The 16,395-nt window shown below is 39.7% G+C and overlaps 1 protein-coding gene across 2 annotated transcripts in view; it reads left to right on the top strand.

Moving 5' to 3' along the window:
* Nucleotides 1-16,189, top strand: part of dgkb (diacylglycerol kinase, beta) — a 150,259-nt gene extending 134,070 nt beyond the window's left edge. Inside the window, exons 11-13 of one of the 2 annotated variants that reach the window (XM_057833809.1) lie at nt 1,696-1,816; nt 2,018-2,078; nt 12,032-16,189. In XM_057833809.1, coding sequence (XP_057689792.1) covers nt 1,696-1,816; nt 2,018-2,078; nt 12,032-12,139 — 290 coding nt within the window. In that variant the 3' untranslated portion in view covers nt 12,140-16,189. The remainder of the gene's footprint in view (nt 1-1,695; nt 1,817-2,017; nt 2,079-12,031) is intronic. The other variant, XM_057833808.1, reaches the window with a different exon arrangement.
* Nucleotides 16,190-16,395: the final 206 nt, after the last annotated feature.

The following is a 16,395-nucleotide window of genomic DNA, read 5'->3' as shown; positions in this document are numbered from 1 at the left end:
ATACATAAATACTGCATTTACAATTAAAAATAGCAATTACACATTGCAAAGCAAATTATAAATAGAAATCGGAATGATAATAATATAAAAATGTAACGGAATGGGTTCTAATTTGCCGGTTGTGTTTTGCATGCTTTTCCGGAATGCACTCTGTGACTAATGAGAGTGTGAGAGAGGTACGGAAAAGTGGGAAGTTTTTACTTTCTCTTCTCAAGGTTTTTTTTTTTTCTTTTCAGCTGCTTGACACGGAGAATGGGAATCTCAGTGTCCTATTGGTCTGAACAGTTTTAATGTATCACATGAGAGTATGATATACTCCCATTGTGATTATTCATTGTGTTTCGTTTATTAGGAGAACGCAGAGAGCAGGAAGGGGCTATGGGGGGACAGAAAGGAAAATAGAAAAGGACAGAGACAAAAAAGAAGCACAAACAACCAAAAGAAATGCATTTAACGCCTACACTATGATTCTCGTAGTACTATTGTTAGCTAATCGTATCTCCCGTTGACACCATGTGGGGGGCCTGATGACCGAGGAGAAAAAGGAGGGGGTGTGAGTGAGAAAGAGATGTGATTGTGGGGATGGAGCATACACTAATCAGCAATGTGAGGTGTAGAACCCAGTATTATGTGAATCACTTGTAAGTGTAGATATGTTGACATCCTACTCTATGTTGGCTGATAGCTAATCCTGACACTGATAGTTTCTCTACTTGAGTATGTTTAATTGCACCCAGCCATGCGTGAATCCCATCAGATGTGTGATAGTCATGCAGAAAAGTGGAAATGCTGCGCGGGTGCCACCCAATGGCCATTGCCCTTCCCCAGCCAATCAGGGGGTGAGCCAGCTCAGCCCTCTTCCTGAAGCTCCAGCAAGGGGGCTGCCATCATCACCCTGGGAATCAGGGTGGTTGCCCGGACCATCCGTGCCCCCGCTAACTCGTCTTCAGGGAAGGAATGAGGGAACGCACCACCATCCCCTACACCCTCCTCCATCACCAGCCACCACCGCAACCCCCCACCCACCCACATGGCCCACCGCGGGACCCCCACAGCCCACTAGGCCTGGGGCAGGACAGGGTGCCCACCCAGGCAGAAATGAGAGGGGAAGGCGGAAGCAAGAAAGTGCCGAGAAGCCGCTCCGCACCCCCGGCAGCCCAGACAAAGAGGAGGCCAAGACCCGGGAGCTACTCCATAGAGAAAAAGTGTGGCACCCACCTACCACCCTATTACTGTGGCTGCCAGGTCCCATACTGGCAGTTATTACCCAGCACCGTGATGGAATTGTGTGGGGAGGGTAGGGCAATGTATGCATTAAAATAGGAGGGCCAATAGCAGGCAGTGGGATCGTCGCATGGAAGTTCTTTCCAGCTGCACATCCCACCGCGCCTCACCGAAGCCCCCCCTGGGGAGTGTAATATATGTGGTGCGTTAAAAAAGGCAACTGTCGCACCTCGAGCCGGCCCGGGACTCTACGACTCCGTTCCGACTCTCCACGAAGACATGAATGAGTGTGTAAGTGCCAAAGGTGAAAGGTATTTACAGTGCAAAGTGACTAGTGCGTGAGTTAAGAGGCGGCTCCCCGGCAGAACCTCAAGACGCGGGGCGAGAGAAGCACCAGGCCACCCCCCCCCCAGCAACTTGACAAGTCTTCAGTCTATAAAAAATTGTGAGACAAATTCTTATGCGTTTCAGACCTGTCAGATCAGCTGTTGGAAGTGGTCGGCCTGGAGGGTGCTATGGAAATGGGCCAAATCTACACGGGTCTAAAGAGTGCTGGAAGACGCCTGGCGCAGTGCTCCTCTGTCACCATCAGGTGTTGGATTGTACTCACTTTATCTTATTCCCTGCCACTGAAGGCGATAAACGTCCAATTTAAACTGGCGAATAGCTGCCTGATCTCCCACTTCAAATGAATTGTTCGTCTGTCGTCGTCAATGGCACTGAAACATGATCATACTCTCAATCAATCTGGCATTTCAGTCTTGAATTGACACATTTGAATGTTCACTTGCAGAACCAGTAAATCCCTTCCCATGCAGATTGATGGTGAGCCTTGGATGCAGACTCCCTGCACTGTAAGTTTCTCGCGCCTGCCTCATTGCCGTGTAATTGGCACACACAAACACATATGCTAGTTAGCCATGAAGGGGCCAGGGGTGTTAAATTAAATAAAATGGTTTTATATTAATATTTAGCTTTTAGTTATTTTTGAAAATATTTTACTATTTATTTTACTATTTATGTACAGTATATTTATATTTATTTCAACTTTAGTGGGACATGTATTTACTTATTTTTGGTATTTGTGTGTGTTCAATTTTGCCTTATTTTAGTTTTTTAAAAAATCATTAAACTATAAACTAGGAAGCTTTAAAAAAAAAAAAAAAAAACAAAAAAAAAAAAAACTAATTTCTTACAGTTCTTGTCCAACAAAAGTGACCTCGGATTTTTCAACATTTGAAATTACCATAATTTCCCTCATACACGAACAAAAAAAAATATCAGTTGTTTTAACATATTGACAAGAACACACATTGTATTGAAAGTTAGCAGTACTTAGGGTTGTGAAAATATGTACTTTGGTTCCAATATCATAAAATGCAGATTAGGGCTGCAACTAACGATGTTTTTCATTATCAATTAATCTGAAGATGAATTAAATGATTAACCGGATAAATGTCACTTCTTTCAATTTCCTTCACAATTTACCTTGAAAGTAGCAATGAAGACAAAGTGGATGACTCCTCCTTCTAAAAATAACATTTTATTAGAGCTTCCTGACTTAACTGTAGTCTACACCTGTATCGATTATCAAATTCGTCGACAACTAATTTTATTTATTTTTTTAATCGATTAGTTGTTGCAGCCTTATTAAGAAGCTAATTTAGAATGTAAGATGTCCGAAAATTGGCAAAAATCTGAATTGTTGTTTTCCAATTTAAAAAAAAATTAGATTTTTGTTCATGTCCTACTTTGGCTTAACAAAAATATAATGAAGAAATCTGATAATTTTTACAGCTTAGAAGTTGTATATACAGTATGTTATAGTTTCAAGACTTTAGACAAATTTAAGGTGAAAAAGGTCCTAAACAATTTATTGGTTATCAGAATAGTTGTCTAATAATTTGCTAATCGATTAGTTGTCGATTAATTGTTGCACATCTCATGCAGATTAGTAAACTGAGGGTACATACAGTATTGGCAGTCTAAGACCTTGTTCAGACTGGCAGCCAAAATTACATTTTTAGCCCATTCAGAAACTGAGCAGCTCTTTTGTAGTCTGAAAAGTCATCAAGCACAGAAATCAGATTTTTGCGAGATGGATTGAAACCACATACAGGAGGTAGTTTCATAGCTAATGTGGACAACACGCTTCTCAGTCTGAACAGCTCAGATGGGTTTTAACTGTCTGTGACGTCACTCCAAGCTGGATGACGACTTCTTTGCCACAGAAACCTGTCAGATGGGTCATTTATGTGGCCCAGTCTGAACAGGCCCACGTCCGATTTGGACACTTGCTAAAAATAGTGATGATAATAATAATAATAATAATAATAATAATAATAATAATAATTAAAATAGCCCTAGAAATCGGATTTGAGGAGGAATCTGATTGGAATCACAAGTGTCTGCAGTCTGAACGCAGCCCAGGGGTGAGGATTTGTATATTTAGGGTACAGAGTATTAACATATTTAATTGTTCTACTTTTGAATCAGGGAGTCTCCATAAAATTCTTAGATATTTGTTTGATTTTTAAATACCGTAATTTTTGGACTATGAGGTGCACCTGACTATAAGCAGCCACCCACCAGATTTGACACGAAAAAGTCATTTGTTCATATATAAGCCGCACTGGACTACAAACCACAGCTGTCCCCACTGTATCATGGGATATTTACACCAAAAGATATTGACCGGTAACAATTTATTTGACAGCAGCTTCATAAGACCAAATGAACCACCGTGAAGCTTTGAACCAATTGGCTGCAAAGCTTCATTGCTTCAAGAAGCTTCATTTGGCCATCACTGCTCCCGTTGGGGAGACAGTCAACTACTGCTGCCACCTGCTGTCATTGGATTGCAATCGAAATTCATGTTCTGTGCTAATTATTTCTTCAGTTACTGTTCTAATTGTTTCATTAATTGCTAGTTATGGTATTTGGTAACACTTTTTTTGACAGTGACGCCATAAGACTGTCATAAGACCATCATAACTATGACATGACACTGCCATGAGCATTAATGAATGCTTATGACAGATGTCATTTAGTGTCATCCGGCAAATTATCTCACATATGAATGGATGTAAAAGATCCCAGCTCGACATAAATAGGGTTAGTGACATAATTTGGCAGAAGACACTAAATGACAACTGTCATAAGCATTCAGTAATGCCCATGACAGTGTCATGTCATATTTATGACGGCCTTATGGCAGTCTTATGAAGCCACTGTCAAATAAAGTGTTACATATTAACCCAAATAAATCAACAAATAAGCCACACTGGACTGTAATCCGCGGGATTCAAAATGAGGGGAAAAAAGTAGCGGTTTAAAGTCCGAAAATTACGGTAAACTGGCATTGGCAGTAAACATCTTTGAAAAACAAAAAGAAGAATAAATTCTTCCTTACCCAAAAAATATATACTAGTATACAGTGCCTTGCAAAAGTATTCGGCCCCCTTGAATCTTGCAACCTTTCGCCACATTTCAGGCTTCAAACATAAAGATATGAAATTTAATTTTTTTGTCAAGAATCAACAACAAGTGGGACACAATCGTGAAGTGGAACAACATTTATTAGATAATTTAAACTTTTTTAACAAATAAAAAACTGAAAAGTGGGGCATGCAATATTATTTGGCCCCTTTACTTTCAGTGCAGCAAACTCACTCCAGAAGTTCAGTGAGGATCTCTGAATGATCCAATGTTGTCCTAAATGACCGATGATGATAAATAGAATCCACCTGTGTGTAATCAAGTCTCCGTATAAATGCACCTGCTCTGTGATAGTCTCAGGGTTCTGTTTAAAGTGCAGAGAGCATTATGAAAACCAAGGAACACACCAGGCAGGTCCGAGATACTATTGTGGAGAAGTTTAAAGCCGGATTTGGATACAAAAAAATTTCCCAAGCTTGAAACATCTCAAGGAGCACTGTGCAAGCCATCATATTGAAATGGAAGGAGCATCAGACCACTGCAAATCTACCAAGACCTGGCCGTCCTTCCAAACTTTCTTCTCAAACAAGGAGAAAACTGATCAGAGATGCAGTCAAGAGGCCCATGATCACTCTGGATGAACTGCAGAGATCTACAGCTGAGGTGGGAGAGTCTGTCCATAGGACAACAATCAGTCGTACACTGCACAAATCTGGCCTTTATGGAAGAGTGGCAAGAAGAAAGCCAGTTCTCAAAGATATCCATAAAAAGTCTCATTTAAAGTTTGCCACAAGCCACCTGGGAGACACACCAAACATGTGGAAGAAGGTGCTCTGGTCAGATGAAACCAAAATTGAACTTTTTGGCCACAATGCAAAACGATATGTTTGGCGTAAAAGCAACACAGCTCATCACCCTGAACACACCATCCCCACTGTCAAACATGGTGGTGGCAGCATCATGGTTTGGGCCTGCTTTTCTTCAGCAGGGACAGGGAAGATGGTTAAAATTGACGGGAAGATGGATGCAGCCAAATACAGGAACATTCTGGAAGAAAACCTGTTGGTATCTGCACAAGACCTGAGACTGGGACAGAGATTTATCTTCCAACAGGACAATGATCCAAAACATAAAGCCAAATCTACAATGGAATGGTTCAAAAATAAACGTATCCAGGTGTTAGAATGGCCAAGTCAAAGTCCAGACCTGAATCCAATCGAGAATCTGTGGAAAGAGCTGAAGACTGCTGTTCACAAACACTCTCCATCCAACCTCACTGAGCTCGAGCTGTTTTGCAAGGAAGAATGGGCAAGAATGTCAGTCTCTCGATGTGCAAAACTGATAGAAACATGTAATTGGAGCAAAAGGTGGCGCTACAAAGTATTAACGCAAGGGGGCCGAATAATATTGCACGCCCCACTTTTCAGTTTTTTATTTTTTTAAAAAGTTTAAATTATCCAATAAATTTTGTTCCACTTCACGATTGTGTCCCACTTGTTGTTGATTCTTGACAAAAAATTAAAATTTTATATCTTTATGTTTGAAGCCTGAAATGTGGCGAAAGGTTGCAAGGTTCAAGGGGGCCGAATACTTTTGCAAGGCACTGTATGTATATCAGAGTGCCAGCTTCTATCTTGAAAAACTGAAAATTAGGTTCTCGTATCTCGAAGAGTCAACCCACTTGCTTTTTGTTGACTTTTTATGAACTGAAAACAGAAAACTACAAGTCCTCACTCTCCAACTTTTGTTCTGAAGTCAACTTCAAACATAGTTGAACTTGTGAAGGTAACTCGATTTGGATGATGGGTAATTTGTGTTGTGCATGTAGCAAAAGTGAAAGAATAATTACCCTCCATTAGTGCAATCACACATGAAAAGAGCGTAACATCTCGCAACCTGTTCATCAAAGCAAAAGAAAACATGTCAGACATCGCTCAGAAATGCAAATGATACGACAGACACTCGTCAATGTGTTTATTCATTCCGCATTTGCATACTTGTTGTTAATAATTAGCAGGCTAACATCCCTTTTGGACTGTGATGTTTTTGCCGGCGTTTAACAACACACCGAAAAGATGACGACCGAGAAGTAGCCGGTGTGCAAATCGTTACGGCGCGCTCAAGAGCCCTCCCGGGCCGCTCCTTCGGTCACGCTACGCCTCGTCGGCTATGGAGATGGGCGCTGCGCTTCAGCGTGAGAGGGCCACCGTAATTAAAGACAAAATAAGCTCAAAGAAAACCCTGTGTTTCATTGTGAAAGTGAAAATCCTCTTGAGGGAGAAAACACTTGTTGTGTTGTGAAACAGATGGGAGCAAATTGCTTTTCATTATGTACAGGTGATAGGAAAAGTTAGTGGATACTTGAGAATGACCTGGATTTTTAAGGAATGGGTCCTAAATGGGATTTGAATTAATGGAAGACATTACAATTGACAAAAAGACTCCTTTCAAAAATCTCAAACAATTGTAGTCAATCTGTGCTATAGAAAACTTTTATTCTATCCGTGTAGTGTTAAGAAGTAATAAAAGCAAATCAAATTAATTAGCAACTACCATAATTTCTGGACTATAGGGGTGCACCTGACTATAAGCCGCCACCCACCAAATTTGACACAAAAATTGCATTTGTTCATAGATACTCTGCACTGGACTATAAGCCGCAGCTGTCCTCATTGTAGTATGGGATAGTTACACCAAAAGATAAAAACCGGTAACACATAATTTGACAGCAGCTTCATAAGACTGTCATAAGACCAAAGGAACCACCATGAAGCTTTGAAACAATTGGCTGCAAAGCTTCATTGCTTCAAGAAGCTTCATTTGGCCTTCACTGGTCTCGCTTCATTTGGCCATCAGGGTTCTCTTGGGGGAGACCGTCAACCTTTGCTGCCACCTGCTGTCAATCTTGTTGTCGTCAAGCATGCCTCCTATCATGCATTGCAGCACTACAGATGTAAATAACAATCAAAATTCATGTTCTTTGATAATTATTTCTTCAGTTACTGCTCCAGTTGTTTCATTAATTGATAGTTATGGTATATAGTAGCACTATATCTGACAGTGGTGCCATAAGACTGTCATAAGACCATCAACATACTTATGACAGGTGTCATTTTGTGCCAGCCGGCAAATTATATCACTTATGAATGGATGCAAAAGATCCGAGCTGGAAATAAATGGTCTTAGTGACATAATTTGCCGCATGATACTAAATGAAATATGTCATAAGCATTCATTAATGCCCATGATAGTGTCATCTCATCATTATGACGGTCTTATGGCAGTCTTATGACGCCGCCGTCAAATAAAGTATTACCTATTAACCCAAATAAATCAACAAATAAGCCGCACTGGACTGTAAACCGCAGGATTCAAAATGAGGGGAAAAAAGTAGCGGCTTATAGTCGAAAATTACGGTACTTTGATAGTAGAACAAATGTTTAGATGCATTGTGGGCCTAAAATTGTCCAATTTCTACTATTTTTGGGCCTCCTTACTCATTGGCTGCCATTGACAGCAATATTTGTCAAATCTATTTGAAGTTGGAGGGTTGGCAGTGAATGAACAACAATTAGATTATGGCAACTCTACCACTTCAAATGGATTGGACATCTACCAGTGACAATCTCTCAGCAGAAGGATTAAAAGTCTGTCATCGTAAATGGCTTTGAAAGAGTAAATAGTACATATTCTATTTTTTTGAATTGTTTTTAAATATAAAACAAGAGGGGAAATCAGTATTATTAAGTGTTAAAATGTTCATATTTATTTATTATAACTGAAAATATGTCAAGAAAACCGCAAGTATTAGGGATGTCCCCGATTGGATCACATGATCGGAAATAGGGCCGATCGCGCCAATTTTCAGAGGATCGGAATCGGGTGAAAAGGATCGGGTTTTTAATATAATAAAATAAAAATAAATAAATAAATAAAACTTTTTTTTTTTTTTTTTTTGGAAGGGCTAAAAAGTAACAAAATAATGCAGATATACAATGGCATTGCCAAAAGGAACAAAAATATATATGTTTTACACTCCACAACACTCCCGGAAAAAGCGGAAAAGGAAGTACTCTAAACAGTGCAATACCAAAACATGTTTGGAACTTTTGTTCAAAAATAAAAATAAATAAATAAATAAAACTTTTTTTCACGGGATCGGATTGGGACTTCTTATCGGCAGATTCTCAAAATCAGGGGACTCTACTCAAATGCAAATATCGGGCCATCCGCGTTCTCAACACTGAACAGCACTAATTGTTCATGATGCTGCCATGTAGCGACTTTTGCACAATAATTTATTCTTTGTCTGTTATTTAGTAGCATGTTTAAGTTGTGTGTTATTTTACTGTCTTGTGTTTTATGGATAATGGCCTTACACGTGTAATTAGTTAGACTATACGACATGTCGGCTACACTAATCTGCCTCTGATCCGTGCAAGAACTTACACAGATAAGTTAGCTGGCTAATACGTATTACCCGCCGCTTCATATAGACTAGTGTGTCCGTACAACAATCGGATACTAAGGAAGTGAAATCATGCCGTCGCCATTTTTAGTGCAGCATGACGGCATCGTAAACAATGGAGGCCTGCGTGGTACCCCAATCATCATTCATGACATTTCCACCTGTCAAAACTGTCGCCACCTCCAGGATCACCACGGTTATGCACAAGCGCTGCTGGTTGCGGCTTCCAGGTTAAAATACACAGCGCCACAACTTATGTTTCTATTTTTTATTTTCCAAGAGCGCAGCTGAGCATTGATTTTAACATCCCAAGTGACGATGTCAGGCTTTCATTGTTTTCTAAATATTTATTTCAATAACAAGTCGGCGACTGCTCGTAAAAGCCGAGCATGCTCTCCCTTTACTCTCCTGCGTGATGCATTTAATTGCGACCACGAAAAAAACGGTCATCACAAAACGGCTTTTTAGAAGGTGTAGTAATTTTGAAATTTCCCGCCGGCGAGTAATGAGTTTCCGGTTCAGAGGTAAACCTCGCGGACGATGACATAACATATGAGGCTGATCCTTTCTACGCATGCGTAGTTCGTGCAAATGCAGGGGAGGCCTTAAACGCACCTTAAACGTAAGTGCGGACAGGTATAAAAATAGTCGGCAAAATACCCTGGAGAAAATTATCTGTCCTAGTGTAGACGTAACCTGAAAATAAATATTCAAGCTGAAAAAACATGTATTATACGTCATTGTACTGTCTTCGCCAAGACGTTGGAGCTAAGTCATTGCTAGATAGTAAGCCAAGCTCCAAAGTGACACTGTCAGAAGTCCCTGTGACTTTACGACTTTATTCAGCTGCTCTTGACATCAACACTTGCAGAATGAAACTAAAATAAAAATTAAATTAAATCAGTTTCATATTCAATAACAGCAATTCAAATTTGCATTTATAACTAGCTGTTGATACAGCAAAAACAATCCACACAAACAATTAGCATGTATCAGTGAGCATCCGCACATCATCAAAAACAATCACATAAACTCGCCCCAAGTATTTGACCACAATTAAAAATGCACAATAAATAGTACAAAAGGTGTTATATACAGGTGTTGCCTCTGTGAATGCTTCACAAGCAACAAATGTACGTGCAAGCTTGGAGCTGTAATCTATCCTCTCTCTCTCTCTCTCTCTCTCTCACTCGGCTGCGCAAATTCTTCATGGGAGCAAATGCGTTCTTCTTTGTGTTTGCGAGTGCGCTCTTCTTCGTGTGCGCAAATACGTTCTTCGTCGTGTGTACATGCGCTCTTACTCGCGTGTGGAAGTACTATTTGCTCTGTGTTTCATGCGCCAAAATAAAAGCATGCATCACAAAACAAATTGAACAATATTAATAATAAATAAATACCTAAATAAAAAACGACTGGGGAAAATGGCGGACGAGGCTCTGGTGTCGTAAAGTCGAAATATGTACATAAATCGGGTATGTCTTAACCCGGGAATTACCTGTAATTTTTGTTTTGTTTTGCTACTTTAAACAAAAAGCAAATCAAACAAAAGCTGAATATCAAAGTAATGTAATGGTAAATAACATGAGTTGTCATGAGTCGACTATCAAAATAATTATCTGCAGCAGCTGTCGCATCACGCTTTCCTTCCAAAAAGTACACGACTTGCCAATGGCGAATGGGTTCTAACTAGGGTTGTTCCGATCATGTTTTTTTGCTCCCGATCCGATCCCGATCGTTTTAGTTTGAGTATCTGCTGATCTCGATATTTCCCGATCCAATTGCTTTTTTTTTTTTTTGCTCCCGATTCAATTCCAATCATTCCCGATAATTTTTCCCGATCATATACATTTTGGCAATGCATTGAGAAAAAAATGAATAAAACCTGGACGAATATATACATTCAAAATACAGTACATAAGTACTGTATTTGTTTATTATGACAATAAATCCTCAAGATGGCATTTACATTATTAACATTCTTTCTGTGAGAGGGATCCACGGATAGAAAGACTTGTAATTCTTAAAGGATAAATGTGACTTTGTATATTGTGACTAAATATTGCCATCTAGTGTATTTGTTGAGCTTTCAGTAAATGATACTGTAGCCATTTAACTGTTCTGTCCAAATGCATGATGGGAAGTGCAACCATGACTGTGCGTAGTGGTACCAATTGATGTATCTTCTCTGCGTTGGGAAATAACATAGGGTGTTAAGAAAAAGATCAATTACTACCTTTCTTCCCCTCATTGCCTCACACGATATTTCTAATCGTAGGGAAAGGGATTGTAAGGCTTTAGCCAATTAAAAAAAGGCTCCAAAGGCTGGCAAAATTCACTCCACTCATTTTTCGCTGCCTTTTAGCTCTATATATAGGTAAAATGGCGCCATTACAGATTGAACGCGACAATGCGTGAGTGGGTCGTGCAGCGCATGCGTTAATTGCGTTAAATATTTTAACGTGATAAATTAAAAAAAAAAAAAATTCCGCCGTTAACGGGATAAATTTGATAACCCTACCTTAAGCCTAAACTAAAGACTCTGGATGAGTGTAACATATTATGTCTGTAACGTTAAAAACAATTAGAAAATGATTTAATTAAAAAAAATATATATATATTAAAAAAAAGGCATGTCCGATATTTTTCTTGCCGATTCTGATACTTTGAAAATGATGTGATCGGACCCGATCGATCAGCATATAAACAAACAAACATAAACAACTATTCTCAATACATGCAGTCAACTTTGTCTGATTGGCTGAATAAGATCAGGTGACTTTAACTCCTGGATTCAGTTGACCTTAATGCTGGAATACTGTATAACAACTGTATGTATGTATCTACTGTACCTTGTTACTCAGTATCTTCATGTTGAATCACCAACACTGCTATTCTTACCAGATCGAGATCGTCCACAAGAACCAAGCTCCCATGCTGATGGGTCCTCAGCCGAGTCGAAGCTTCTTCTCATCACTGGTGCGAAGACGGCGGGCGGAAAGCAATGACTGATCATTGAAAATACTTCTCAAAGTCCTCGTCAGAGCCCGTAACAGCTCACACGGGCAAACCCTGGATTCTCTCTGACCCGCTTGGAGATGCGTGGAGCTCGCATCCTTGCTTGCTAGCCCGCCGTGCTGTAGCAAAAGTGTAGGTTATGCCAGGTGGGTGAGAGTGCGGCTTGGATCCAGAAAAATGCAGTTTTTTTTTTTTTTTAATTGTCACTGTTGTTCCGTTGCGGACAAATGTTTTGTTATGAGGAGACTGCGCAATTATTTATTCATACACTGGTAACTTGTTTGAGTTATGAGTGAGCTTAAGATTTGACCCCATTTGAGTGAATTAAAAAATTTTTTTTTAAAAAAAACAGCAATTACATATTTTAAAATCAAACTTAGTCCTGCGTTAGAAAAAAAAATCTATATATTAATTTTGTATTATTTATTTGTCATCCTTAATATGTCATTTTCTTATTTTTATTACCATCAGAGTCCAAAATTTAATATGGAAAATATATGCAAATTTTCTGTGTTCGAAATTTGACGGGACATGATGATGAAATTGAGTTAAGAGCTGTATCATGGAACAAATTCTTCTAAGTCAAGGCACCACTGTATTTGTTTATCATGTTAGTTTTTCCCTTTTTTTGCATCTCTGACGTGATTTTTTTGGGCACTTGGTGGTCACCTCGCATGTGTTGCTTTTTTATGGACAAGGCTCACTACTGCCAGTTGTTAATGATTGTTATAGAAATAGAAATGCATGCATGACGCTTTTTTACAGGAATGGACGACTTCGCTTAAACCAGGTTTTCGTGTTTTATTTGAATGGAAAAATAGCCTGAATGACTTTTCTGTGCAGGCGTTTCATTAGGGTAACATGCCTTGATTTTTTTTTTTTTTTTTTTTCAGTGATTTTTGTTCATTTTATTCACACACACAAAAATAACAGCAACACGATTATTGTTAAGTCGTACAGTAAGTAGCAGTACTAGTAACAGAGACTTCTGTATGAATTTTGGTCTCTGGGTGATAGTTTTTGCGCTTTTCCTACAGTAAGGAAATAGTCCAGTAAATTTTTCGATAATTGAAACGCTGCGCAGCTATTTAAGCATTCAATAGTGCCATTGACGGTGCTAGACGTCCAAATGTGGCTCATTTCATCCAGTGTTGTTTTTTGGCATCCCTTCTAATTTTCATACTTTGTACGAAAATAATTATTAGTCTTGGTCATAGTTTAGTAATTTCCAAATTTGTCTTGTCACGTTTTCGTTTAGGAAAGCCAAATTTCAACTGGCTTTGAGTTTGTGAGTTGACACATACTCAAAATGTTTTCGTCTGCAAAATGCAAAAGTTTTAGTCCCCCCAAAAAATAAAATAAAGGTTTCCAGCAATTTGGAACGTACATTGACAGGCAATCACATCTTGTAGCGTCTACAAGAATTACGCCAAATTTGTGATAATCATCCACATTCATCAGGTAAAGGTACATTATTTTCAATTAATTATACCTACCTGGACGCCACAAACTTAAAAAAAAAAAAAAAAAGAGTTTAACATGTCGCTCATGCTAATGAGAAAATGATTGCTATGCTAACGCTCAGAGTTCCGTTGAGTGTGTGAAGATCACTCAGCACAGACCTTTAGAGGCTAAAGCAACATTGCTTATTCTCTCTTGCCAACATAAGAATACAAATCTTACTATGTGTTTCAATACAAGAAAGCCTGGAGCCTTTAGAGGACACCAGTGAGTGGGGGTGGGTGCAGCACGTCACATGAGTGACACAACCAAAAAAAATGGTACGATGCAGGCTAACTACATATACTGTACAATAAATAATGTCACGCATCCATTGATATCCATTATCTTCCGCTTAATTCGGGGTCTGGTCGCGGGGGCAGCAGCTTTAGCAGGGAAGCCCAAATTTCCCACTCCCCAGCCACTTCAACCCGGTCCTCCCGAGGCGTTCCCAAGCCAGCCGAGAGACATCGTCTCTCTATGGCATGTCCTGGGTCGTCCCCAGAGCCTGCGGCCGGTGGGACATCCCCGGAACACCTCTCCAGGGAGGCGTACAGGAGGCATCCGATCTTAATGCCCTAGCCACCTTAGCTGCCTCCTCTCAATGTGGAGGAGTAGTGGCTCGACCCTGAATCCCTCCCAAATGACCAAGCTTCTCACCCTATCTCTAAGGGAGAGCCCAGAGACCCTGCGGAGGAAACTCATTTCAGCCGCTTGTATCCGGGATCTTGTTCTTTCAGTCACGGCCCACAGCTCTTGACCATAGTTGAGGGTAGGAATGTAAATCTATTGGTAAATCAAGAGCTTCGCCTTTTTGCTCAGCACCTTCTTTACCACATTGTACTGGTGCAGAGTCCGCATCACTGCAGACGCTGCACCGATCTGCCTATTGATCTCCTGCTCCCTCCCACCCTCACTTGTGAACAAGACCCCAAGATACTTGAACTCCTACACTTGGGGCAGGATCTCATTCCCAACCCAGAGAGGGCACGCCGCCCTTTTCCGACTGAGGGTCATGGTCTCGGATTTGGAGTTGCTGATCTTCATCCCAACTGCTTCACACTCGGCTGTGAACAGCTCCAGTGAGAGTTGGAGATCACGGCTTGATGAAGCCAACAGCACCACATCATCTGCAAAAAGCAGAGATGCAATGCTGAGGCCACCAAACCGGACCCCCTCAATGCGTTGTCGTCTTGTGAGATGAAAATGGGCATTCATCGCGTTATGTTTTAGTTTCCCTATACACATTTTTAGCTTGTTATCGTGTTGTCATCGTCATGAAAAAAAATTGTTCCTCGACGAAATATTTTCGTGATCGCCTTTGTTGACGAAAACAATGTTTTTATCATTCTGCTGTGAAGGTTTATCACGAGTAGACCTCCAATCCATTTGAAGTGGGAGGGTGGCAGTGAATGAACAACCCACTGACTATAAATGCATTGGACGTCTAGGCCCGTCAATGGCAGCCAGTGAGTTAATTTATTAAATAAAAATGGCCTTTAAATCTTTTGTTTTTAAGATAAAAAAGAATGGGCGAAAAAAAATGCATCCAAATTGATATTGGTATTGTGATGGTTTGGGGCTGCTTTGCTCCTTCAGGACCTAGACGACTTTGTAGACATGAAGAAATTGCATCACATTTAAAATGAAATTGGCAAAACCCCACGAGCAGTAAATTATCAGATGAATGAAATATTAACAATGTCAACAATTAAAAAGAAAAAAAAAATCTTTATTTTTGAGTAACGTGTCTGATCAATAATTTGCCTTCTTAGAATGTAGAGCAAAATAAAGCAAAATAATATGTACACTAAAATTAGATATATAAGGTTATATATATATATATATATATATATGTGCAAAACAGAGAAACTTATTGTACAAAATGAATATTTAATAGTACATAACATCTCTTTAGTATTTTTAGGAAAATTAGTTTTTAAAGTTACTGCTTTGGCCAATAGAATACAAAAAAAAAAAAGATTTTATTTATATATTGTATAAATGCTGATTTTTTTTTCTTTTTAGCAAATTGCAACACTTTTTATGAAAAACAGGAATATGCATACAAAATATTGCTACAATTAAATTATTTTATAACTGCTGATTTTTTGTGTGCCTCAGCAACAGTTTGTCTTTTTAATGACCTAAGAAAAAAAAAGCGCCTTCCTCAAATTGGTGACACACTTTTCCCCATCAGGAAAAAAAAACGGGTAATCCGCATAATTCCGATGTGCGTGCACTTGATAAATGTCGTGTTTGCGCTGCTGCATGGAGTCTTTTGCTTTGCATTTTTCAACATTTTCTTCGTCACTCTGGAAAATACTGCCACGTCTTGTTCCTCTTCATAGGGGGAAAAAATTGCCTGTTGATGTCAACTGAGATGATGAAGATTAAATTTTCAAAATTACAAAAAAAAAAAAACATTTGTCCGACACCATGCCTTGAGTATTTTTTCCTCCATGTTGCTGTTGACCGTCTCGGTGTCAGGTGGTGTTTGAGCAAGCGCGGCGAGCCTTCACGTCGCATCGGCGTCACCCACCTCCACTAACGCAAAGCCGCCTGGATCCGAGATGGAGCGCTTCCGACGCGTCCGCCTTTCAAGTGGAGTGTTAGGCGTAAAGATAGGATCCGGCCTTCGGTTGTGTGAACGCCACACGCTTGCGACTTCAATTGGGTGACGTCAGCAGCGTCGTTTGCAATAGCAGTCGTCATGAATTTTCATGCCAACTTAAGGAAAGGAGAAAGTT

Source organism: Corythoichthys intestinalis, chromosome 4, assembly GCF_030265065.1.
Source record: "Corythoichthys intestinalis isolate RoL2023-P3 chromosome 4, ASM3026506v1, whole genome shotgun sequence".
NCBI classification, from domain to species: Eukaryota; Metazoa; Chordata; class Actinopteri; order Syngnathiformes; family Syngnathidae; genus Corythoichthys; species Corythoichthys intestinalis.
Note: the sequence above shows the minus strand (reverse complement) of the source record. Positions and strands in the feature narration are given on the sequence as shown.